Genomic DNA, 23,831 nt, shown 5'->3' with positions numbered 1-23,831 from the left:
CGGAAATCATCTTCGTAAGAAGTTTCCGAATGCGCCTACTTTTGCTAGATGTCCGAGTGTATGAGGCGCCAAATTGGACTTTATTCTAAACTTACAATACTAAATAACATACTAAAATTATACATGGCAAACTTTATATACTTCGAGACAAATCTAAAAAATATATGCGAAACTTGCTGTAGGACATTCTAAACTTTTCATATACGTTGGAAACTTCTTGTATCGTATCGTCAAAATTTATAGCGTTCCAATTTTCATACACGGTATGGCGAACTTTTTACATCGTGTTCCAATTTTCATATACAGTATGGCGAACTTTTTACATCGTGTTGCATAATGCTTTGCGATCCCACTTCGTCTACAGGTTTACGCAGAGCCCTCTATAGTATAAGAGTTGGGACATCTATTGTTATCCGTTTAGCTTACGTTGATTGGGCAATATTGATCACCTGATCAATTTCCGCCATTTTGGTTCCTAGTTTTGAAATTTTAGCTTGTGTTTATATAGCAATTGCTGCTAGTAATACAGTATTTTGAGATAATATTGCGTTTTTTATGGATAAGTGTGTAATAACTGATTGTTGAAGGCTACTAAATGTCATTACATATCGCATAAATCGAGGATTACAAAAAAAAATGAAAGAAATGCCTTTACGTCGAACTTACGAAATTTGATTGCGTATGGTGATTGTTGTGCTGAACTGCTTTTGATATAAGGTTCAATTAACTGACTCAAGTAGAGAAACATTTTTGGGCCAAATAACATTGCAAAGTTCGTGCTGATGCAGTTTCAATAGTTTTCTTACTCCAAAGCTTGTTTTTTAATCGAAGATGATTTCTCATTATGTTCTGAAATTGGTCAATCTACAAACCTCTCAATTCTCAGCCACTTCCATACTAAAACAACTACACCAAATCACAGAAACTCTTATGATTTTCCATGTTGTATTTTGTATTTTTAGTTCATCAATTAAAAATGAAGTAATTATAATTAGGATATTCAATGAAACAGCTGAGTACAATATATTTTTGGTATTGAATTGTACAAATGTACCCTACTTCTGTAGCTCAAAGTAGAACATTACTTCTCTTCTAGACTTGTTGATGATATTTTAATTGTAGGTTTTGGTTTATAAGATCACAGAGGCATATCTCCATAATTTCAGCTATTTGGGCTTTTAATGTATATTACAACTGTTGCTGCCTTTCTCATATATATTAAAATATTGCCGGCTTTCTGATATATATTTAGGTGCTGCTAGCTTTTTGATATATATATTTCACTGGCAATACAAGGCATAGAATTTGAACAAACGGGGCTGAGCTCCCTCCAACACACCCGTGTTTGATCATTAAACACATATAGAAGTTTTGTCATTCCTCAACCAATAAATTTAACTCTTTGCTAAATTAAAGATTGGATCAGACTCATATGCTGTTTAAAAGACTACAAACAGTAGCATTTATAGCAAACAGACTGTTCTTCAACAACAGAAATGTTTCATATTATAGAAATAATATATTCAATTTAAAGAAATGCTTCACCAAAATTTTCAGCAGAATCCCTAACAAACTTTATTAGAAATAAACTTTAATACTTTATAAAGTGATAAAGGCGAAATAACTTCATATACAGGAATAAAACGTTTAAGGTCAAATGCATCTTGGTCAAATCATTGCATATTTCAATAACTAAAAGTAAAAAAGTCTGTCATTTTCTGCTGAGCAAGAAAATTTTGTGATCTTTCAGAATAAAAAATATCATGCTTGGATTAAATTGGGGGCATAAATCACTCACTACCATTAAATTGTTACAAATCTTGAACACAAATCTCTCCGGACTAAATCTGCATGATTACTATGATTCAAAGTTTCGAACAAAGTCTTGTCCTAGTATTTGATAAAACTGATGCCAGGATAACATTGCCGCTTGCCACCAAGCTTAAAGATCTTGAAAACTTGTTACAGAGTCGGAACATAAGCCGAGAAAACACGTTCACGTACGAAAAATACTTCTTACAATGGGTCACGATCAATTTGAAGCACGAACTAGTGAGGGGGTTTGCTATAACCCGGGCGATGATCGGGGACGCGCCTATTAACTTCCTAATCGGCGGCAAAAGCCTTGACATAATAATCGCTATAAGTACAATATGTTTCTTGTATAAAGTTTCGTAACACAAATCAACACAAAGTATTCAGCACAGCGCCCACATTGTATTATATGTTCATTTGGCTTTTACAAAATATGCGGTCTTTTTTATAACGAATGTTACTGCAAACGCGCATTGTGAAGTATATTATTCTTTGTTATTGAGCTTGCTTGTAATATGTTCTAAAAGATATTGATGATGCTCAAAAGTATTCTAATCGGTAAGTCTTTTTTATTCGGCACTTTTAAATCTTACAATTTATGTTTTGTATTATTATACGATTATGGGCAAGCAAAGTACTCTGTCAGAGTTTGTCCAAAGTCAACATTCAAACAACTTGCATGAAAGTACTGCCCACATGAATCACATCCCTACCAGTCTTCACCATCTTGCAAATCTTGCATACCAAACTATTTCTCCTAATAAAATAAATTTTACACATTTTATTTATGGTATAGTAATCAAGCACACAATTTATTACAATACAAATGTCACATTGATTTTATGGATAATTCCAACAAATAAATCACGACTTTAATGTTTTTGTCTAGTTTCATGTTTTTGTCTAGTTTAATATTTTTGTCAATTAAATAAAATCTATTATTTGCCCCTTTTATTAAAATATATAAAAAAATATAATTTTTTTGTTATTACTCATAAATGTCATCATAGCAAGAACCCATAATCGTTGAAGTCATGTGCTGCCTCACTTTTCTCATGTCAAACTTTGCATTTATGTCAAGATTTTGACTCAGATATTCAGCAAACTGAAATGATAAAAATAAAAGGGATTTTTTTTAAATTGTTATTTCTTAGAACACAATGTCAAAACAACTACCAGGCAAATAATTATTCCACAGTTAAACCCATCCTCTTGCACATAGTGTGAAGGCTGAATAATAGACCAAGTTGATGTGTTCCACCCACTTTTTAGATCAACAAGGGCACTTTATAAACAAAGGGAATATATTATCAACTGCACTATATCAATGTTGCTGTGTGTATTCAAGACATTGAAGTGATTCATTGAATTGGAATTTCAAATACTGGTATTTGTCAAGGAAGTAATGTATGTATACTTACCAAATGCTTTTGATAAACTGTGAAAGTTCAACTCTTGTTGCCTCACTGATAACTTCTTCTACATGACCTTCCATAGGATCAAGGTAGTATACCATCTCTTTTTGTTTGTCGATTACCTTTAAAAGTGACAATATTGAAAATAAAAAAAATTTGTTGCCTTGTCTTAGCTATGTTGCATCCATATTGTATTTACCAAAAGTGTCCAATGGCTCCCAGACCTATTGAGAGGAAATATTATTGTGTCAATTGCCATGAAATTTTGATCTGCCCACAGTTGACGTGTACTAGATCCTCGTTGCACCAACTGACATACATATGATTCTGCTGGTAGGACACCAGGATATTCACATGAAAGTTTCCATAAGAAAGCGTTGATAACCTATAACAATCAGGCTCATTTACCATTTCAACATTTGTCTCTGATGCATGATAATCATATTTAAGCTGTAGAGTGTTTAATCACTTGACTTACTGTATCACTAAGCCATCCAGGTGCCACAGTTTTATTTTCAATTAGTGTGGCAGCATATTTAGTCATCTCATTTGGTGGAATGAGGGTCCATAAATCCTGAAGAGTAACTTTGTTTGGTCCCAATTCTAGCATTTGATCACCTAACTTAATTCCATTTAGAGAGGCATTCAGTAAGCAATCCAGTGGATTTGCCTTGTGCTCAGCTGAGACGTCAACACTACAGTTGCCATTTAGGAAAAGAAAAGTGGACTATGTGTAATGGTATAGTCCTCACTCATATTAAATAATTACTACATAGTAAATATAAATACTACACTGAAATGTTACTACCCCCCTCTCATCATTGCACAAATATTTTTGGAAAATTTTTCTCCATTCAATATTTCTCTATTGCTATATGTTTGTACCTGCTTGAATTTCTTTTTTCATTCTCCTGGTTTTGCACATTAGTGGACACCTATGAAAATAAAAAGACTACTTTCAGAAAATACTCGTGACGAGATGTAATCTAAAGAATTACGAACAACTTTTTCAAACGTTGTTTTCGAGTATGGCAAAAAATGAGTGCGATTTAGAAGACAAAGTATATAATATAAAACAAATTCCGAAGAAAGAAGACATCTTGAGATTGCAAAATATGAATCAAAACAAGACGAGAAGTAAACTGTAAATTAACAGAATCATTCTGTCTGAAGATGACTTTGAAATAAAGTCGAAAATTTACAGTTTACTTCTCGTCTTGTTTTGATTCATATTTTGCAATCTCAAGATGTCTTGTTTCTTCGGAATTTGTTTTATATTATACTTTTTTAAATTGTCGGCTGGTCATGGTTTTTAGAAGACAAAAACCCACAATTTTGGTGATGCCCTTCATATCGTATATCTAATGGCTGGTGAAAATTACTTTTGAAACTATACTTTGATAAGATATTGGAAAGTAAGATAAGTGCTTTTGTCTTTTTACTCTTTTCGGACGGATAAGAAATTTTTTAAACATAAAAGTAATCATTTGAGAGAAGCTTTTTTAAGAAATGACAAGAAAGCAATTCAATAACTTGTCTTACTTGTGCCATTTCATCGCCCACATTAGTAAGATCTATTGTAAATGGTGTAGATTTTTTTGTCTTGCGTCGTCTGGGAGGTAGGGCCTTATGAAAGATTTGATGGTATTTTGTCTCGGTAACCTTTAATTTTTTTTTCACAGGACTCAATCGAAGGGGCAAACCATTTTCTGTGGGAAAGTTTTGTTCAAGAAACTGTTTCAAGCTTTCAGCTTTTTGCACTGCTTCTTGTAGAGTGGTCTCGTTGTCGATCAGGAAGGTCATACTGTGTATTTGGCCCAGTTGTTCTTGCAAGATCTTTCTGAGCCTTTTGGAACTTTTGTTTGAAGTAGTTTCAAACTTAACTTTTTCTTCGTGGGGTATGTCGTGGATATATTTTTTGTTATCAGAAGACAATGATTTTTGCAAAACAACGTCTCTTTTGATGGTGCTCCATGATGACGTATTGGCTTCCTCTAGTTCTTCTGGCGTAGTATCTTGTGGCAATGCAAGAGGTTCATTGTTGAGAGTGATGAAAACGCTATTTCGGTAGTCTTCTGGAAGACTTTCGAAATCCCACTCGTCATAGAAAGAAAAAACTGCGAAAAAATGTTTGCAAGGGAAATGGGTAGTGTGCCATATGTTGCAAGTACAACTTGGTTCTCGGAAGTCTATGAAATGTTTTTTTCCAACATTGCTCTCGCTCTTGACATTGAACGTGCCCTTCTTTAAATTAACCGGAGGTATGTCGTCCTGTTTGTAAATGGCTGAAGCGTATCGATTTTCAAGGCAACATTTCAAAAAGTGCGGAGGTCTGTTGTGCAAGTATTCTGGGATTGATGGGTTGTACTTGCAGTACGCGCTGCTCAGTCGCATGTTTGCATCCAAATAGTGCTGAAGAACATCGGGAATGAAAGATTTAACCAACATCACCGCAATACCATACACAGATTTGGGAAGAACATCGAGAAGGTTTCGATTCTTCTAACTCGATAATGGAATGTCTTTGCGACTATAAAATGTTAATTGGTCATGCAATATTAAAGAAGTGGGGGGGAAATGTAGCAGGCTTGGCTGCCCAATTCATGCATCGGTTGAAAATTTCTTGGTGTTTTCTCGCTTTAGTTTGGGGTAAGATGCGTGATGCGGTTGAGTTGATTACCTGTAACTGAAAAACGTTTATTGCCCCTTGTTTTTGAGTGGTTGTCAGCTTTCACAAACGAGATAGAATCAATTACCTAAATTCAAAAACCTCTTTCACTTTTCAAGCATATTAACGCGTGAAATCAATTTATCAAGGTTTACGTATTACGGCCTTTGAAAGTTAACTGTTCAACAATTACAAAAACCTTTTCAAGCCGACAATTTGAAGAAATAAATTATAAAACATACTTCAAAAAACATGATCTTGTAAACTTAGCTATATTAGCTTTATAATGACTTTGAAATAATGTCAAAATATTGCTTTTAGATTTTGTTTCTTGCTATTACAACTGAAATTTTGAGTTTACATGATGATGTTTTTCGGAATATGTTACAAATTGTTTGCAGTATGGTGCAACAATTGAAAACAAACTACGAGACCTGAAATTGTTCAAGAAGTTCTTCCATTTGCTCCACCGTTCCATCAATGTATCATGTGCAGTAATTTTCCAGAATTTGCACACTTGCGAGTTTTTCTCTAAGGAAGTTTACTTGTTTATTTGAGCATTCTGCAGATTCACGCTGAAGAATTGTCTGCGCCATATACTGAATATGAAACATGAAATTTGTTCCTTAATATATTTTAGTCTGTTGAAATGTTTAATAATGAGCCAGAGCAAACACACGAACGCTTATACGTCTTTATATGAATTTCATTCCACGAGCCAGTAATGTGCCCACTATTTTTTTCACTTTTGATGCGAGGTTTTTATATTTTTTCTTAACTAGGTGGAGTTAAGGCGAGACCTATAAAGCACTTGAAAAACGCAAGTACCTATACGTAAGAATGAAAAGTGCACGAATATTGAACATATAAATTAAGGATAGGCTATCTAGGTGCAGTTAAGGCGAGACCGATAAAGCACTTGGAAAACGCAAGTACATATACGTAAGAATGAAAAGTGCGCGAATATTCAGCATAATGAGTATAGGCATTGAGGATAGGCCATTTCCTATGATCTAAGTAGTAGCTTCTAGATTTAATCTCATACGTAAATTAACGTCACAATGCGCGTTTGAAGCAACATTTGTTATAAAAGTGACGACAGGTTTTGAGCAGAATACTTAGGATTAGAATACTTTTGAGCATCATCAATATCTTATAGAACATATTACAAGCAAGCTCAAGAACAAAGAATAATATACTTCACAATGCGCGTTTGCAGTAACATTCGTTATAAAAAAGACCGCATATTTTGTAAAAGCCAAATGAACATATAATACAATGTGGGCGCTGTGCTGTATACTTTGTGCTGTATACTTTGTTACCGATTAGAATACTTTTTAGCATCATCAATATCTTTTAGAACATATTACAAGCAAGCTCAATAACAAAGAATAATATACTTCACAATGCGCGTTTGCAGTAACATTCGTTATAAAAAAGACCGCATATTTTGTAAAAGCCAAATGAACATATAATACAATGTGGGCGCTGTGCTGTATACTTTGTGTTGATTTGTGTTATAAAATTTTATACAAGAAACATATTGTACTTATAGCGATTAATATGTCAAGACTTTTGCCGCTGACCAGGAAGTTAATAGGCGCGTCCCCGATCATCGCCCGGGTTGTAGCAAACCCCGTAAACTGCAAACGAAGCTCAAACCAAAGAAATTAAATCAGGTCTGCCGCAAATCGTTAAAAAACGCAAAGAGCTTGCTATTATTCCTTATACATTTGATACTACCATGGAATAAGCTTAAATTGCTTTCTTCTTCGCATATAAACCCAATTTCCAATAGTATTATTATAGTTTCACTTTGCAAGTAGGAACCAAAATGGCGGCTCCGCGCTCGCCCCAGACCGTTTGTCCCAACTCTTATACTATAGAGGGCTCTGGGTTTACGCGCTTTTTTCTCAAATTCAAAATGGCGGTTTTAGGAGGCATTGGAGGCTCGGAACACAGTCTTTATTCATTCTTTCAGAGAACTAAAGCAATTATTGCTGAAGTAGAGCATTTTATCATTTCAGAACACCTATTTTTTGACAATATTGACGGTTTAGAGCGCATACATGAGCGACTTTCAGATGCTGGAGACACTGTATTCGCGTTAAAACAGAGAGCATCAAATCTTATGGATGATTTTGATATGGCGAGTTTTTATAATGACATGCACCAGTTATCCTTCTATTTAAGTCGACTTCAGAGTTTCTTTCAGAACCTTATCAACGACCTTCAGAATCAGATACCTTATACTCCAACCTACAATTGCCATAGAAGGTACACAGGCACAAGAGGTCAACCGCGACTCGAAATATCTAAGAGATTAGTAGAATGTCTAAGGGAATTGCACTTTTCTTGGACTAATAAGGCTTATATTGATCAATTTAACATGATGCAACATTCAGGTCTTCTTGATCCTGCCAATGAGGTACATCTTATTGCACTACAGCTTGTTTTTGTCGCAGTCATTAATCAGTCCTTACAGGAGTTTGTTAATCAATGGAATCACCATGGAATCAGTACTGAAGGAGGGCTATCGCCTTTGCAACTTTGGTCAGAAAGCATTGTAAGATGTGCAACACAAAGCAACTCAACTTTAGACAACGTACTATCAAGCAATGAAGTTGAATCATATGAAATCGAAGCACGTGATGAAATTGAAAATGTAGCTGGTGTGGTTGTACCCGAAATCACACTAAATTTAACTGAAGATCAGTTTGCCTATAATACAGCTTTAGCAAGTCAAAACAACAACTTATTTGACAAAGTTCACACGTACATGCATGTTGTGAATGCCATTAACGCAATGTTTTGAAAATTTTTAGGCTTACAGAAGAGTGAACCACTTGCATAAAGAAAATGTTGTTACCTTTCTAAAAAAAATTTGTATAATTTTTGTTTGAGCATGCACTTAGTAATTAATTTCAAGTTTAATGTTTTCATGAAAACGCACATGGTAATACTCGATTGAAAATGGTGGTTATATAAAATATATAATTGCTTTTGAAATGAAAAGTTCAACCTTTACTCAGTCTTACTGTACAATTTCATAGCCTCTAATACTGTTATATTAAACATCTGAATTACGTAATCCCATTTTAGAATTTTTCTTAGGAGGGTGCTGGGGAATTTTTTGGAAGGCGCACTTCTCCCTGCCACCCCCAGATAATCCGCCCCTGATGATCACGCATGTCAATGCAATTGAAGTATATATCAAGGCACACAGTAACTATGTGTAAGATTGCTCTGTATTATTCATGTAATAATATACGTAGATATGCCTGACTAATTTCGACAATTTGTCAAACAATGTCGACTATTACAGTAAGAATTGGCAACAAAAATTAGGTCTGCCATCTATGTTAGGGAATACACTTGAAACATTGGAAACTCTTTCAATTTCCGAGTAAATACATTGAAATAAAAACAATTTATTAAGCAACAATCAAAATGCTTTTGCTATCTTGAATTTGTACTTTCATTAACAGATATGACGTAACAACAAGGGTAAAATGATATGATTCTTCTAAAGCAGCCACCTTCTTCATGGCAAGGCTATTTTTGCAAATTTCATAATTTCTTGTCTGCTTATGATGTCACTTATTAAAAATAATGACTACGTAAATCCAAGAATTGTTATTTTTATTGCCAATATCTTAACTGAGCTATAAAAATTTAACGAAAAATAACATTTAAAAAATGTTCCAAAACTTTAACAGTTAAACACTAACAATACTTAAAACTAAAACGTAACATTTCATCAAACTATATTTGTTGCAAGAACAGTTATTCTTATGTAGTCTATGAATGCCTACTTTTACATTCCTACGGAGAAGTAAAAGACTGCTTAGATGACTCAAGAACAGCTTTTAATGATGCATTGAATGACTTTTGATCAATAAGCTGGTTTGGAAGAGTGACACTAAATAGGCAAGTACAAGCAAAAAACGAAGTGGCATTATTCAATTTTACTTTTATCTTACCTAATCCAAAATTTGGCAGTCTGGTGGAACCTGTAGTAAAAATCAGAAATTTTTCAAAAATTGGATGATCTGCATTAAGAATAAATTGCTGCAGATTATTAGCAATTGTTGACTCGCATTCATTTAACACATCTGGGAACTCAAAAACATCAACCACTGCTGATGGGCTCATTTCACGTTCACTGCATGGAACAAATAGTTCTTGAAACTTGTCTGGGAATTCTTTCATTTTATCTCTAAATCCAAGTGCATTCAATCCTTCGGCAATTTGGTCAAGAGCAATCTTTCGCCGGCCAATGACATCATGGATGATTAGTAGTTGAATAATCTTCCTTTTATTTTCATTCTGGTATAAAGTTACAATACATAAAAAATAAACAAAAAGCTGATAAATAAAGGGCAAAAATTCATAAACTATATATGCGTTACAGACCAATGATTCTTTTTGCTTATGGTCACGTTTTATGTTTCAAATCCAATTGCATCATATTAAGTAATATACCATGGCCAAGACAATGGACATATAAATAATCAAAGATGCGTAGCACGACTACCTATTTAGTTCCAAGTATACAAAGGATCACTAGCATCATACTTATCATTATTTAGTCAAGTAAAATATAACAAGTGAATGCAGACACCATAAGGCTTTTTAACTAAAAAATATCTGAAAAAAATCACATTATACATACAGTTAACATTTCTGTAAGGCCACATTGAGACATGATGTTGAGACACTCATCCTGATCTAAGTTTTGCACATCATCAGCATCATCTATCTACAATACATATACAACAGAAATCACAACATTGCAATGATAGAGTTGTTAGATCAATTACTAAAATAATTCTAAGTTAATACAGTTGAAATTATTTCTCAAACTTAGATGCATTGATGCTCAATGGTTTGATATATTAAGTGGCAGTGTGAAGTGCGCCCTGACATTTTACTTTACTTTGCTAACACAATGCGCCTTAACTTGTTAAAGAGGACTTTTGCAGCTTGACAGGTTAACAGAAGTAATGTATCAGCTATTTTAAATACTGAGAACCGATTAAGCACTGCATCCTGATATTTACTCAACCCTATGTAATCCCTCACAATTGCTTTGTATACCATGAATGACCTGCTATACTATTATCAGTTAAAGCCGAGGTTTTATAATTTTTGCTTAAACCATGCAAAACAATGTGTATTAGGCATATCACCTGATCAATGAAATTCTTTATGTGTGCAGTACATTCTCCAATGTTTGCAGTTCTCATAGCCAGTTCAAAATTACCAGTGGAAAAATATCTGTACACCGAAGGACTGAATATCGGAAAACTAGGTCCACCTTGCAAAATACTATGGACAATAATTGCTCCAATATATTTCATATTTCCTGACGCAACAACACCAGGATTTTATACTGGACTTCGGCAGGCATCACCTTCAAAAAACATTTCACTCACTTTATTGATAGTCCGGAGGATAAGCTCCGAAAATTGGTCAGATTGTTCAAACATGTGAAGAAAGCATGAAACTTACCACAAATTGCTAATTTGATTTATAGATCAAAATAAAAGTGAGACCCCAGCAGGATCAGCTTGTTTAGGGTACTTTTGAGCCGATTAAAAGTTTGGTCAGCGGCTTAAATCGCGGGCTTAATGAGGCTTTTATAAAACCGTTTTAAATATAAAATGTTAAATAAAAATGTTGTATTTTATATAAAAACAACAAAACACCATGAAAATTCCGGTAAAAATTAATTAATTGTCGAAAGTTACCCTTTTTAAAGGTTATTTCGAAAACTGCATAAATTTTGGGCTCCCTGTGGCAAAAGCCTGGTCGCCTAGTTAATTTGGCATTTCCAAACGATATAGTGCTATTTCTCGATAATTTTTTTGATTATTTTTCGCTTTTAAAATGTCTTTAAACTGGAACCTTTGTGCCTTATGTCAAAAAGACACAAAAGAAAAGATTTTATGTCCGGAAAAAGCTTCAAATACTTTACTTGCTGGCTCAAGTTACAAGACAATTGCAGAAAACTTGAAAGAATTCGAGAAACTTGATTCGCTACCTATTAACATTCCACTTTCTTCTCTTGATGATGGCAGAGGTAAGGAATTCCTAATCAATTAAAAGTGAAATAAACTCACAGATCAACTATGAGCCATAAATTGTACTTATTTAGCCTTATAATAATACTTTAACAGGCATTGAAAATACTTTAAGAAATCACAGAGCATCATGGCACAAATCGTGCTATAATAAATGCAATACGCTAAAGCTTCAGCGGGCACAAAAGCGCAAAAGTGAAGAGGAATTTTCAACTGAGGATCCAGCATTATTAGGAGCTACTAGTCCAGCTAAAACAAGAAGAAAGACATTTGAATTGTCAAGTAAGAGTAGCAATGCTTTATCATGTTTTTTCTGTGATTGCACAGAGGGTGATTTGCATAAAGCAGAAACCATGTCAATTACCAATAATGTTCAATCAGCGGCCGAGACGCTTCAAGATTACAAACTGTTAGCAAAATTAGCACAAGGTGATATGCATGCAAGAGATGCATATTACCATAAATCATGCTTGACATCTCTCTATAACCGTCAGAGAAGCAAATTAAACCAACCACAAGATAGTGCTGTTGATGATAAAAATGAAATAACACCTGAGGCAATAGCCCTTGCAGAATTAAGCCTATATATTAGTGAAAGCCTGGCAGCTGGTGAAGCAGTTTTCAAGATGTCTCAATTGTCAGAGCTCTATTGTTCAAGACTTGAACAATTGTCCATAGAGTGGTTGGTCCATCGTCCTCAAGAACCGCTAAAAATTCATTTCATGGAACAGCAATTTCCCTTACACAACATCCTTCTCTTGACTCACAAGGAGAAGAACGAGAACAAGTGCCACAGGATAACACTCCCACAAAGTCAAAGGTCGTCAACAGTTTACCTGAATTCTATACAACTGTAACTCCTGTCACAGATGAAGGTAAAAAGGATCTCTTTTGTCCCAAAGTCACTGGCTCTTTTAAACCTAAACACGACCTGATAAATAAAAGCATCAAGGAAGAGGAGAAATGGCTAAAAAGGGTCGACGAACTTTTACTCAAAGAAAAGCTTGAAGAAAAGGATTACTTATCATGGTCAGCTTACTTTGCATCTGAGCAAAACGTAGTTTTGAGGCCCAATGCAATCACCTCTTTATTGCCACTTTTGAAGACAATGCTCATACTATGGCTATGATAAAGCATGCAATGAAAACCGTCAAAGAATCTACTAAGTTCTTAAACCCTAATCAAACTCCTGTTATAGCGATGGACCAACCACTCTATGCACTCGCTAAGCAAATACAGTGGAACAACAAAATGAATTCGGTGAAGATAAGTACATGGTAATGATGGGTGGCCTGCATATTGAGATGGAAATATTAAAGATGATTGGACATTGGTTAACTAACAGTGGGTGGGCAAGGTATGGTGTAGATTTGTTGTTTTTATAATCTCAATCTAATAACTAACATATATTTTTACTTTGAAGTGCTCTAATTCATGCTGAGGTTATGACAAGTGGAAGAGCGGATTCTGTTTTGAAAGGATCGCACGTGACGAGATCTCGCTATGTCCACCAAGTAAGTGCCTGTGCAATTTACCTTATGCAGAAAATTGCTTACCAGGAGTACATCGAAAGTTGTGAAGACAAGCCCCAAAAGTTATGAAGCTTGGATAAAAGAACAAAGTGAGCTTTGCCCGCAATTCAAATACTGGGCGACAGTATTAGACCTCGAAATTCTTCTACTGCAGTTTGTTAAGGCTACCAGAGAGGTAACTTCCAAGTCTACTTACAAGTGCTTGGAAAGGTACTTCCTTGGTTTTTTGCGATGAACTTGTCTAACTACTCTAGATGGTTGCCAGTACATGTGAGAGATCTCTTACGATTAGAGAAAACGCATCCTACTCTTTTTACAGAGTTTAGTGCACATGGAAAATTTGTGGTTCAGAAGTCCCAACATCGTTTTTCTATGATGTCCCTTGACCAAAACCACGAGCAAGAGAACAAAATGATAAAAGGTGATGGTGGAGCAGTGGGCCTCACCGAGTGCCCAACGGCCCTAAGACGTTGGATGATCGCAGGACCTGAAATTGCAAGACTGGTAAGAGAGTTTGAGTGTTCCTTTGGCGTTCAGTGTTCTACAAAGAACATTACTCACCACGAACAGACACCATCTGTCCAAAAGAACTTTGCAAAAGATGTAAAATCAATGTCTGCTGCATTAAAGGAGTTTGGAAACCCTTTATGGAAAATAGCAAGGATCTGATTGTCGTAGATACGAAAGAAATAGAGCCTGAGTGTGTTATAGAGTCGATTTATACAGCTCGAAAGATCGGAGAAGCACAATACACTAAGTACGTCGAAGAGAGACTTGAAAAGTGTAACACACCAATAACTGACACAATTGAACGCAATAAGCTTCCACTTTTTGGAACATCAGTACCAACGACAACCAACAAGACGAAACTTCAAGTCACAACATTAAAGAATGACTGCAATCTTTTTGCAAGGTTGTACATTGCTTGTCAGTCAAGAGAAGGAATCTCCAAGAATTTTTAAGCATGAAAACCAGAGTACTCCTCCTTCATTATCATCAGGGGACAAGATGCGAAGTGGCCAGAAATCAGAATTGATTGATTGTCTCGAAGCTGATGTGCAGACCACCTGTCCAAATGTTGATGTCAAAATCTTGGATGCCGCAGCTATTGTAAACATGCTTAGCCCAGGGAAGTGTAAGACCTTTCAAGAATACTCCAAATCAGTGTTTGTTCCTTATATTGTTCAACAAGCAAATGGTATTAGAAGAATAGATCTTGTTTGGGACCGTTATATACCCGACAGCCTTAAGCAGGGTACTCGTTCATCGCGAGGCGCTGTAGGGCAAGAAGAAGAGTATGTGACATGGCTGTGATCCCTGCAAACTGGAAATCATTTTTAAGATCAGATGACAACAAACAAGAACTTTTCAAGTACCTCAGTCAGGCAGCAACATCGATTCAACTGCCAAATGTTACAATTGTAAGCACTTTTGAGGAAGACATAATAAGTTCGAAGCCAATCGAAAAAGATGAGTTAGCTCCCTGCAATCACGAGGAGGCCGATACGCGCATTTTCATTCATGCAAACCATGCAGCGAAAGGTGGAATGAGGAAAATTGTCATAAGAACTGTAGACACAGATGTTGTTGTGTTAGCAATAGCAAACGTGCACAAGTTAGATGTAGATGAACTTTGGATTGCTTTTGGTGTTGGTAAACACATGAGGTACTTACCAATTCATAACATTACACAAAGCTCGTTGAGTAGGGAGCAATGTGAAGCCCTACCCTTCTTTCATGCTGTCACTGGTTGTGATACTGTGTCGTTCTTTGCTGGAAAAGGTAAAAAGACTGCATTTCAAGCCTGGAAGTCTTTTCCTGATGTTACCAGTGTGTTTCAGCTTCTTTCATCTCCAAAAATCCATCTCAGAAGAAGAAATGGAAAAATTGAAAGATTTATCATTATTATGTATTCCCGCACATGCCCGCTCTCCAACATCAATGATGCTAGACAAGCTATATTTGCACAAGGTACTAAGACAATCGACCACATTCCACCAACCCAAGCCTCCTTGGTACAGCACATTCGGAGGGCAACATATCAGGCTGGTCATGTTTGGGGTCAGTCGTTAGTTTCAGTTCAACAGTTACCGCTTCCTTCGCAGTGGGGATGGCAAAATAATGGCAGATGGATTCCTACATGGAGCACTCTTCCAGAGGCTTCCAAAGCGTGCAACGAACTGGTGCACTGTGGTTGCAAGAAAGCATGTAGGGGCTTGTGCAAATGTACCAAGTCCAATCTTCCATGCACAGCATTGTGCAAATGTGGTGGTAGCTGTTACCAAGATTAATAAGTAAGTAATATTCCTAAATAATCCCGAAAATGAATCAAAAGAATACACTGCAGTGAAGACGACAGGTGATACAATATCATTATTAAACATTTTCATGCTCTTGTAAAATTTAATAACACCAATAAATCAAGAAATCCCAAATATTCTTCTCATTTTTTTATTGAAAGTATGTGAAATTTACTGGTATAAATGACAATTTATACGAATTATATATCGCTTAATAATACTTACTTCCAAGAGGATATAAATGCGATGAGAACTAAATTGTTTTGTCGATTTTCTTTTTATTTGAAATGGGATCCCTGTGCCTTTACTATTAAAATATATGGCAAAATTTATTGATAATTTTCTTGGAAACAAAAAGGTATTTTGCTGGGGTCTCACCTCTATTTTAATTTCATTGATAAACCAATGCAAAATAGTGAATTTGAGACTTTCTTCATGAATTTGAACAATGCTAGGTCTTATACTCCGGACTATGAGCAAATTTGTAAAAAACTGCCTGGCAACCCCTCCAGTATCAACTTCTGGTTGTCCTTTGTAAATAAGTCTCAATGGTTTCTTTTCGTCAAAATTGGGATCTTTATAATAGGACATTGCATCACTAAAAATGTCCTCCTCTTCAACTTTAATTTTTCTTTTTCTTTACATAGTTTTTTTGAAAGATCTTTAAGTATAGAATTTAACGTCTCCTCTTCAGACAAAGAAGAGACACCTTGAATAAGAACTTCATCATCAGTATCTTCATTAATTGATAATAATTGCTCGTTGCTGTTTGAAGAAAGTGCCAAAGCTGCTCTATCTACAGTCCCACTTACTTCTAAAGCATGACGCAACACATCATCATCCTTGTTTGGGAACATTTCTCTTAATGTAGCTTCACTCCCTTTATTACTTGTTATAGATGAAGAGCATGGCTCATTGTTATTGAAAACTTGCTCTTGACTGAAATCTAAAGAGCTTGGCATATCCAAAGATGTTTCAGAAAATGTTTCTGTTCCTGGACTAAATGTACCTTCATCATCATCGGGAAGATCCTCTTTTGGTCTTATATAAATACTTCCTTGTCCGGAAAGGCTTAAAACTCGAACAGAAGTGAATTGAACACCTCCTGCCAGTTTTGAGTGACAATTTGACCATAACAAGATTTGACAAAGTCAATATCAATATTATTTTCTTCTAAGATAGGAAACCATCCATATATTTTGTTTTTGAGTTCAAACTGTTCCCAAGTCTTGTCAATTGGGCATCCATGTACTACAAATCCTCTATTTTCAAGCTGACATCTTGTTTGATGAGTTGGTGATTGAGATGTGGAAGATGGAAGTAGGACAAGATCTTTGTGAACAATACAATGTTTCTTTATCTTTTTTGATGGTGGTCTTTTGATTTTCTTTGATGAAGTAGTTGATGAAAGTGTTGGAAATGACCGTCGAACAGCAGCGGGTACATCTGCACTGCTTCTTTGCCCACGTGTTATTGCAATATTATTTGTGTTTGAATTTGGGCAGTTTGAAATGGATTGACTCAGTCTGTTGGACGGAAGACTTGGTCGATTTAGGGGTAGAGAAGTTACGGGCAAAGAATTTCCTCCAATATTTCCCCATCTTCCTGAGTCAAAGTTGCCTGAGAATTTGATTCTATCAGACGACGTTCAATTGTCAAAGTATTTCTATCATCGAAATTATCCAGAAGATTACTCGCCTCCTGAGCAAGATTTGATAAAGCAGATGGAAAGTTTCCGGTATTTTCAACCATGTAGTGAGAGTTTATTTTGATTGAATTATTAAGTTTAAAGTCGAGATAGCACGATGTAGAATGCAAACATGTTGTCAATATGGCGGCGTCAAAATCACAACATTAGACTTCTCTAAAAACCTGGGACCTGGGCACTAGTATATTTAAATTCATATAAAATCCGGTTAGCACTATTTTCCACCCAGCAAACCGCCCTTTACTTTGAAATATAATATTTTACACAATATAATATTTTACACAATCGTCGAAAAACGACATATTTTCCAGCCTGGATTATAAGTTTATAACTTAAGGTGGTTGCATGAAAATTTATACTGCAATATTTATCTGTAAATATTTTCATACGTTGATATTAAAAACTGTATTATAAAAATATAAAATTACTCGCCATCTCAAAACGACCTAGCACCAGTGCATGCATGGTTTCCTTTTAGCTTTTGGTTCTTTCCCATTAGCCGCCATCTTTAATTTATTTCCGATTGTGTAAAATATTATATTTCAAAGTAAAGGGCGGTTTGCTGGGTGGCAAATAGTGCTAACCATAAAATCCAGAGTGGGATCGCAAAGCATTATGAAACACGATGTAAAAAGTTCGCCATACCGTATATGAAAATTTACGGTGGCCCGCCCACAAGGGACAATGCAACTTACATAAGGCAGATGACGCAAATACGGCTATGTCATCAATCAATAAGTATATTTTTTTCAAATGACTCGTGCTACTGCAAATAAAGACAACTGCTGAAAAAGAAAGTTTTCTGCTGCAATTTAGTTCGGCTGCTGCAATATAAACTTAAGTCTGTTGCTGCAAATTAAGTCAGTTGCTGCAAGTTAAGTCTGTTGCTGCAAATTAAGTCGGTTGCTACAAGTTAAGTCTGTTGCTGCAAGTTAAGTCTGTTGCTGCAAATTAATCTGCGGCTGCGATTTGCAATTGTCGTATGCTGCTGAAAACGCTTTAAGGACTTTAATAAAAAATTATTTTTATTCAGGATATAAATACAACGAAATAGTCTAACTTCTAGACAAGCATCATGCCGTAAAAATGTGTTGTAGAACTTTAAAAAGAAAATTCAGAGAATATGGTTTCAAAAAACGAAAAAATGATGATTGTATTGATGACGATAGGCTAAAAGAAACTATTCGTCAGCTAATAAATGATGCTGGAAGCTTGTCAGGATATCGAACAATCTGGCATACCCTGCGTCGTCGATTCCACGTATACGTTTCACGTAAAAAAGTGGCATTAATAATGAAGGAAATTGATCCACAAGGTGTCCAGCAAAGGAAAACTCACTGTCTCCAACGACGAGTATATCGATCATACGGTCCAAACTTTTGCTGGCACATGGACGGTAGGCAAAATTGAAATTTACTAAAGTACAAAAGATGGCTACGTTGATTTATTTGGTTTGCCTGTTTCGATTGGTTATAAAACATAACATAATGTTTTATTTCATATTAATCACACCATTGCTAATTATTACAGGCTATGACAAATTAAAGCCCTATTGATTCCCTATTCATGGGGCTATAGATGGTTACAGCCGACGGATAATTTGGCTTGAAGTGGTAAAATCCAACAACGACCCGAAAGTGCCTGCAAATCTTTTTCTTAAAAGTGTAAAAGAAAACCTCGGATGTCCACTTCTATTATGGAGTGACTGTGGCACAGAGAATGGATTGGTGGCTTCAATGCAATGTTATTTTAGAGATAATGGGACAGATGACTTGGCAGGAGAGAATGCTCATCACTATGGTTCTTCTCACGCAAACCAGAGGATAGAAAATTGGTGGTCGTACTTTCGTCGTAGTCGAAGCAACTGGTGGATTAATTTTTTTAAAGGTCTAGTTCACGATGGGGTTGTTCTTCTTGGAAACTTAATTCACATGGAGTGCCTCTGGTTTTGTTTCCAATCTGTGCTACAAAATGAACTCAATGATATAATTGACCACTGGAACACTCACTATATCCGACGTTCGCGATATGATACGATACCTGGCGTGCCAAATCTTCTTTACTTTTTACCAGAATTAACTGGTGGAGCTGACTACATTGTCCAAGTGCCAACAGACAAAATTAACGAAATGGAGGAAGAATGTGAGATGAAAGAAGGACTAAATGACTACAAAGAGTATTTCGAACATGTAATGGAAATAAAAGGACTACGTCTTCCAAATAATGCAACTGAAGCATTAGCACTATTTCAATGCTTAGTAGAAGCTGCCAATGATAAGGATTAAATGTTAACGGGAAAATCGACAAAAAAAACATGAGTTTCACGTCATGGACAAACCAGGCACGACGTTTGACTTTTGCTGTAAATGTTGTTTACGTACGCTTCTCATAACACACTAGAGTGTAAGCGAATAACCATAACATCAACAAAACGATTTCGCAATGAACAAGTCGATTAAAGTATTAGTTTCAATTGTCAGATCTGCTTTTCAGATAAGTCCAAAATCACACGAATCCCCAATGGCAGAAACCATTAATTCTTCCATTTCACATTCCGAAGCTATATGAACAGGTAACTTCACCAGCAAGTCACATGTTGACGTAGATGGTCTACATTTGCAGCAATCTTTGCAACCATGGATGAAAGCAACATTGAACTTATTGGGAAAACCTAACGGCGGTACTTCCTTGGAGCCACTGCACCATTGCAGGAAATCTGTCATTGTTAAATTTTGCAAACCTGAAATGCATTAACATTATTACCTCAGCGGCAAAAACATAGCTTATAACACACGCTGTAGATGTTGAAATAAAATTGCACCGCACATATAACAGTGCAACTTCATTTGTTAATGAGCTGATTGTTGTGTTGCAGAGTTTTGGTAATGAAAGCGTAGATCGATGCACTCCGAATTTGGTAAATTTTTGTCTTCAAAACATCGAAATGGATCTATAACATCACCATTAAACTTATTTTGTTATCCTTTAAGCTTAGCAACTTCTGCACGGATGAAACATGCTGTGGAATATCTTATTTTTACTCTAGAATACAATTTATATGTGCACTATACATATTGTGTTCCTGCACTGTTTATGTAAGCCTTATTGTATAGAATTAATGTGCTTATATTAGTATCCTTACAATCTTCAAACTTTTCTATTACATCATTGAAGAATTTAAAGGTATCCACTTCATTCATCTTCAAAGCTTGAGAGCTACTATATTGAGGTTGCAGATGGTCAAGAAACTCATCAGCAGTAAACTTGAAAATATCACTCGGCACAAACACTGCCTTCCATACATGTGGCTGTTTTCTTATCGCGTCAAGAAGATTACAGTTAGACAAGCCTTCTTGAAGTTGTTGCAGCTGGGCTACGCTGTTAGAGATTTGATCTTTTATAGAAATAGATCTAGTGAAAAAGAACAAATCAAAAGCAATTAATGCCTGTGAGCATAGGCAAATAAAAAGGGGTTATTTTCCTCTAAGTGAGCAGCACACACTAAGCTAGCAACCCATTTGTGCAAGAGTGGAGAGTAAACAATTTTGCAAAAAAATTCGTCATTTTCAACTCCTGATGTAGTTATGACTATCATGCTATGATTATGTAGCAGGAGTGTTTGCCAGTAGCCACTCCCAGGGGTGTGTGAGAATGAAGGTTACTTTGATTTTTTACACGATGCCAATTGAAAGTATCATCATCATCATCATCATCAGCCTGTCACGCCACTGCTGGCGGATGGCCTCCACATCTTTCTCCACTCTTTACGGTCTTGGGCTCTCTGGGTCCACATGCTGCCCGCTCTCTGCTCGATGTCATCTCTCCATCTCCTTTTTGGTCTTCCCTTGCCTCTTTTCTTGTCCCACGGGGTCCATTCGGTTGTTTTCTTTGCCCATTCATGATTTTTCTTTCGGGCTAGATGTCCTGCCCACTTTCCTTTGGCTTTATTAACTTTCTCGATGACATCCTTCACTTTTGTTCTTGCTCTCAGGTCTTCATTCCGGATCTTATCTCTCCTCGTGACACCGAGCATTGATCTTTCCATACTTCTTTGGGTGATTGCCAGTTTCTCTCTTTGATGGTTGGTAAGTGCCCACGTCTCTGTCCATAAGTCATTGCTGGTATATGACAGTGTCCATGATCTTCCTTTTGAGACACATGGGCATTCTTTGATCTCTCATGAACATGCTGTACTGTCCAAATCTCTTCCAAGCTGATGTTATTCTCTCATCTATTTCTCTCGCCATCTCATTTCCTGGTGTTAGTAGTCTTCCCAAATACTTGTACTCTTCAACCTCTTCCAGCCGTTCTCCATCAATCGATATTCCTTTTCTTCTCCTTTTCTTTGCTATTTCATTGCACATGATCTTTGTCTTCTTTTTGTTCATTTTCATTCCATCTTTCCTCCCTTCTTCGTTCAGATCGTTCAAAGTTTGCTGAGGTGTTCTTCCTTTTCAGCAAATAAGATGATATCATCTGCAAATCTCAGGTTGTTCATCCTCTCTCCATTGATGTTAATTCCCACTTCAACTTCCATTCTACTGAATATTTCTTCCAGCGCTGCTGTAAACATCACTGGTGACAAGGTGTCTCCTTGCCTCACTCCTTCATGATCTTGATTTTTCGGCTAGTTGATTCAGTTCGAATCTGAGCTGTGCTTCCATTATATGTTTCTTTTAAGATGTTGATGTACTTTTCCTGTACGCTGTGCTGTTTTAGCGCCTCAAAGACAGCCTTATGCTGGATGGAGTCAAAGGCTTTTTAGTCTACAAATGCCATGTGGATGGGTATTTTATACTCATTGGTTTTCTCGAGTATTTGCACAACTGACTGCAGATGGTCGATGGTGGAATGACCTCTTCTGTAGGCTGCTTGTTCTGGTGGTTGGTGGTCACTAAGGGTGTTGTTTAATCTATTTTTCAAGATCTTCATGAAGAGTTTGTAGACTTGAGAGAGTAAGCTGATTGGTCTGTAGTTTGCAGGTTTTTTGTCTCCTTCTTAAATATGAGTGTGATGATGGCATTTTTCCACCCATTTGGCACTATTTCTTCAGTCATCACTCTATTGAAGAGCGTCCTCAGCTTCGATCTGACCACTTCGCCTCCCGCTTTTAGCATTTCAATCACAACCTGATCTTCTCCTGGTGCTTTGTTGTTCTTCATACTATTGAAAGTATATTGATACATTAATACTAAGATGAAGTACTTTTAAAAGCAATTTTAGATAAAAAAATATTAGCAGAATAAAAAAATTACACATACTGCACTATGTCTTTGGATGATTTGATGCTTTCTTTTTGAGGCACACCGGTGTATCCAACATTCTGCAAAACATCTAATATCTCATCTGCCAATATGGTTTCATGAAGTACATCATCTGTTATACAGGATGATAACTAAAATACAAAAAAGAGCAATTTCACTTTCTCTAATACAGAACATAAAACAGAACTTTATGCAATAAAAATAAACATAAGAATGAAAAAAATCAATAAGGTTAGGTCATCATCTAAAATACTTCATACCTTAATAGCTGCTGATTTAAATGCCTCATTTTGACAATTTTCTGCTGATAAATCTTGCTTTGCAATATATTGGAATATACTTTCATTTAAGAAATTTGGAGCTGGACCACCCTGTATGACAGACATAACCATAGCCTCACCAAGTAGTCGGAAGTCATTAGCCATCAGTGCCATTGTAGAATCATTGGGAAATCCACGAGACATTAACTTCCTTTTTCCTGCTTCTAACAATTCTACAAAAACAACATTAATGAACATAAATAATTTTAAACACCACTGTTTTTACAGTGATTTTGGAGGTTAAATATGAAAAAACATCAAGTTTACCTGTGAAGAACTCTCTTTTTGGTCCTCCATCATCCTCCATCATCAATGGCACATTCGCCAATAAACACAACCTTTAAGTTGTCATCAGGTTTGATCTTTGTAAGACGTGCTTGTTTAAAGTCGATCCATAGAAACTTTCTTCGAACATTTATTCTGACTCTGTCTTGCTTCAAAATATTATTATTCATACGTTTTATAGACTCTTTCAACACAGATTTTATCTCCTCTGGACTTTTGTGTGCTTGTTTTTCTGATAATAATGATAGCTCAAAAACATCTTTTACAGAGCTCTCAATATTGTTAAGTACTGTGTCTTTCTTATGAGAAGTGTCATCAAGTAACCAGCTATTACATATGTCAGCATGTTCAGCAATATCTTTCACTGAAAATGGCAAGAAGCATATTGGACACTGTATAGCTGAACTAGTAGCTGCTGATGCCAATCCATCATCTGCT

The 23,831-nt window shown here is 35.9% G+C and overlaps 4 protein-coding genes and 1 long non-coding RNA gene across 5 annotated transcripts; 2 read left to right on the top strand and 3 right to left on the bottom strand.

Annotated features, from left to right (window-relative positions):
- Nucleotides 1-2,364: 2,364 nt before the first annotated feature.
- LOC124449187 lies at nt 2,365-5,678 on the bottom strand. The gene is made up of 8 exons (XM_047000132.1): nt 4,773-5,678; nt 4,116-4,165; nt 3,709-3,925; nt 3,430-3,615; nt 3,237-3,352; nt 2,992-3,100; nt 2,808-2,920; nt 2,365-2,572 (listed from the first exon to the last, which is right to left on the bottom strand). Exons 1-8 carry the CDS (start codon nt 5,676-5,678, stop codon nt 2,482-2,484), a joined length of 1,788 nt encoding a protein of 595 aa, XP_046856088.1. The 3' UTR covers nt 2,365-2,481.
- Nucleotides 5,679-9,934: 4,256 nt separating this feature from the next.
- LOC124449186 lies at nt 9,935-11,261 on the bottom strand. Its single transcript, XM_047000131.1, has 4 exons — nt 11,091-11,261; nt 10,574-10,660; nt 9,995-10,227; nt 9,935-9,950 (listed from the first exon to the last, which is right to left on the bottom strand). Exons 1-4 carry the CDS (start codon nt 11,259-11,261, stop codon nt 9,935-9,937), a joined length of 507 nt encoding a protein of 168 aa, XP_046856087.1.
- Nucleotides 11,262-11,752: 491 nt separating this feature from the next.
- Nucleotides 11,753-12,841, top strand: LOC124449184. Its single transcript, XM_047000130.1, has 2 exons — nt 11,753-11,983; nt 12,081-12,841. The coding sequence occupies exons 1-2, from the start codon at nt 11,791-11,793 to the stop codon at nt 12,839-12,841; spliced, it is 954 nt and encodes a 317-aa protein (XP_046856086.1). The 5' UTR covers nt 11,753-11,790.
- Nucleotides 12,842-14,491: 1,650 nt separating this feature from the next.
- Nucleotides 14,492-15,807, top strand: LOC124449183. The gene is given in 2 exon segments (XM_047000129.1): nt 14,492-14,794; nt 14,797-15,807. Coding segments are annotated over 2 exon segments (1,281 nt in total). The 5' UTR covers nt 14,492-14,524.
- A 144-nt stretch (nt 15,808-15,951) lies between these two features.
- On the bottom strand, nt 15,952-16,291 carry LOC124448778. Its single transcript, XR_006949247.1, has 2 exons — nt 16,195-16,291; nt 15,952-16,123 (listed from the first exon to the last, which is right to left on the bottom strand). It is a non-coding gene; the product is annotated as an uncharacterized LOC124448778 (long non-coding RNA).
- Nucleotides 16,292-23,831: the final 7,540 nt, after the last annotated feature.

This window comes from Xenia sp. Carnegie-2017, unplaced genomic scaffold, assembly GCF_021976095.1.
Source record: "Xenia sp. Carnegie-2017 unplaced genomic scaffold, XeniaSp_v1 HiC_scaffold_23, whole genome shotgun sequence".
Taxonomy (NCBI): Eukaryota; Metazoa; Cnidaria; class Anthozoa; order Malacalcyonacea; family Xeniidae; genus Xenia; species Xenia sp. Carnegie-2017.
This window is presented reverse-complemented; position numbering and strand designations above follow the sequence as displayed.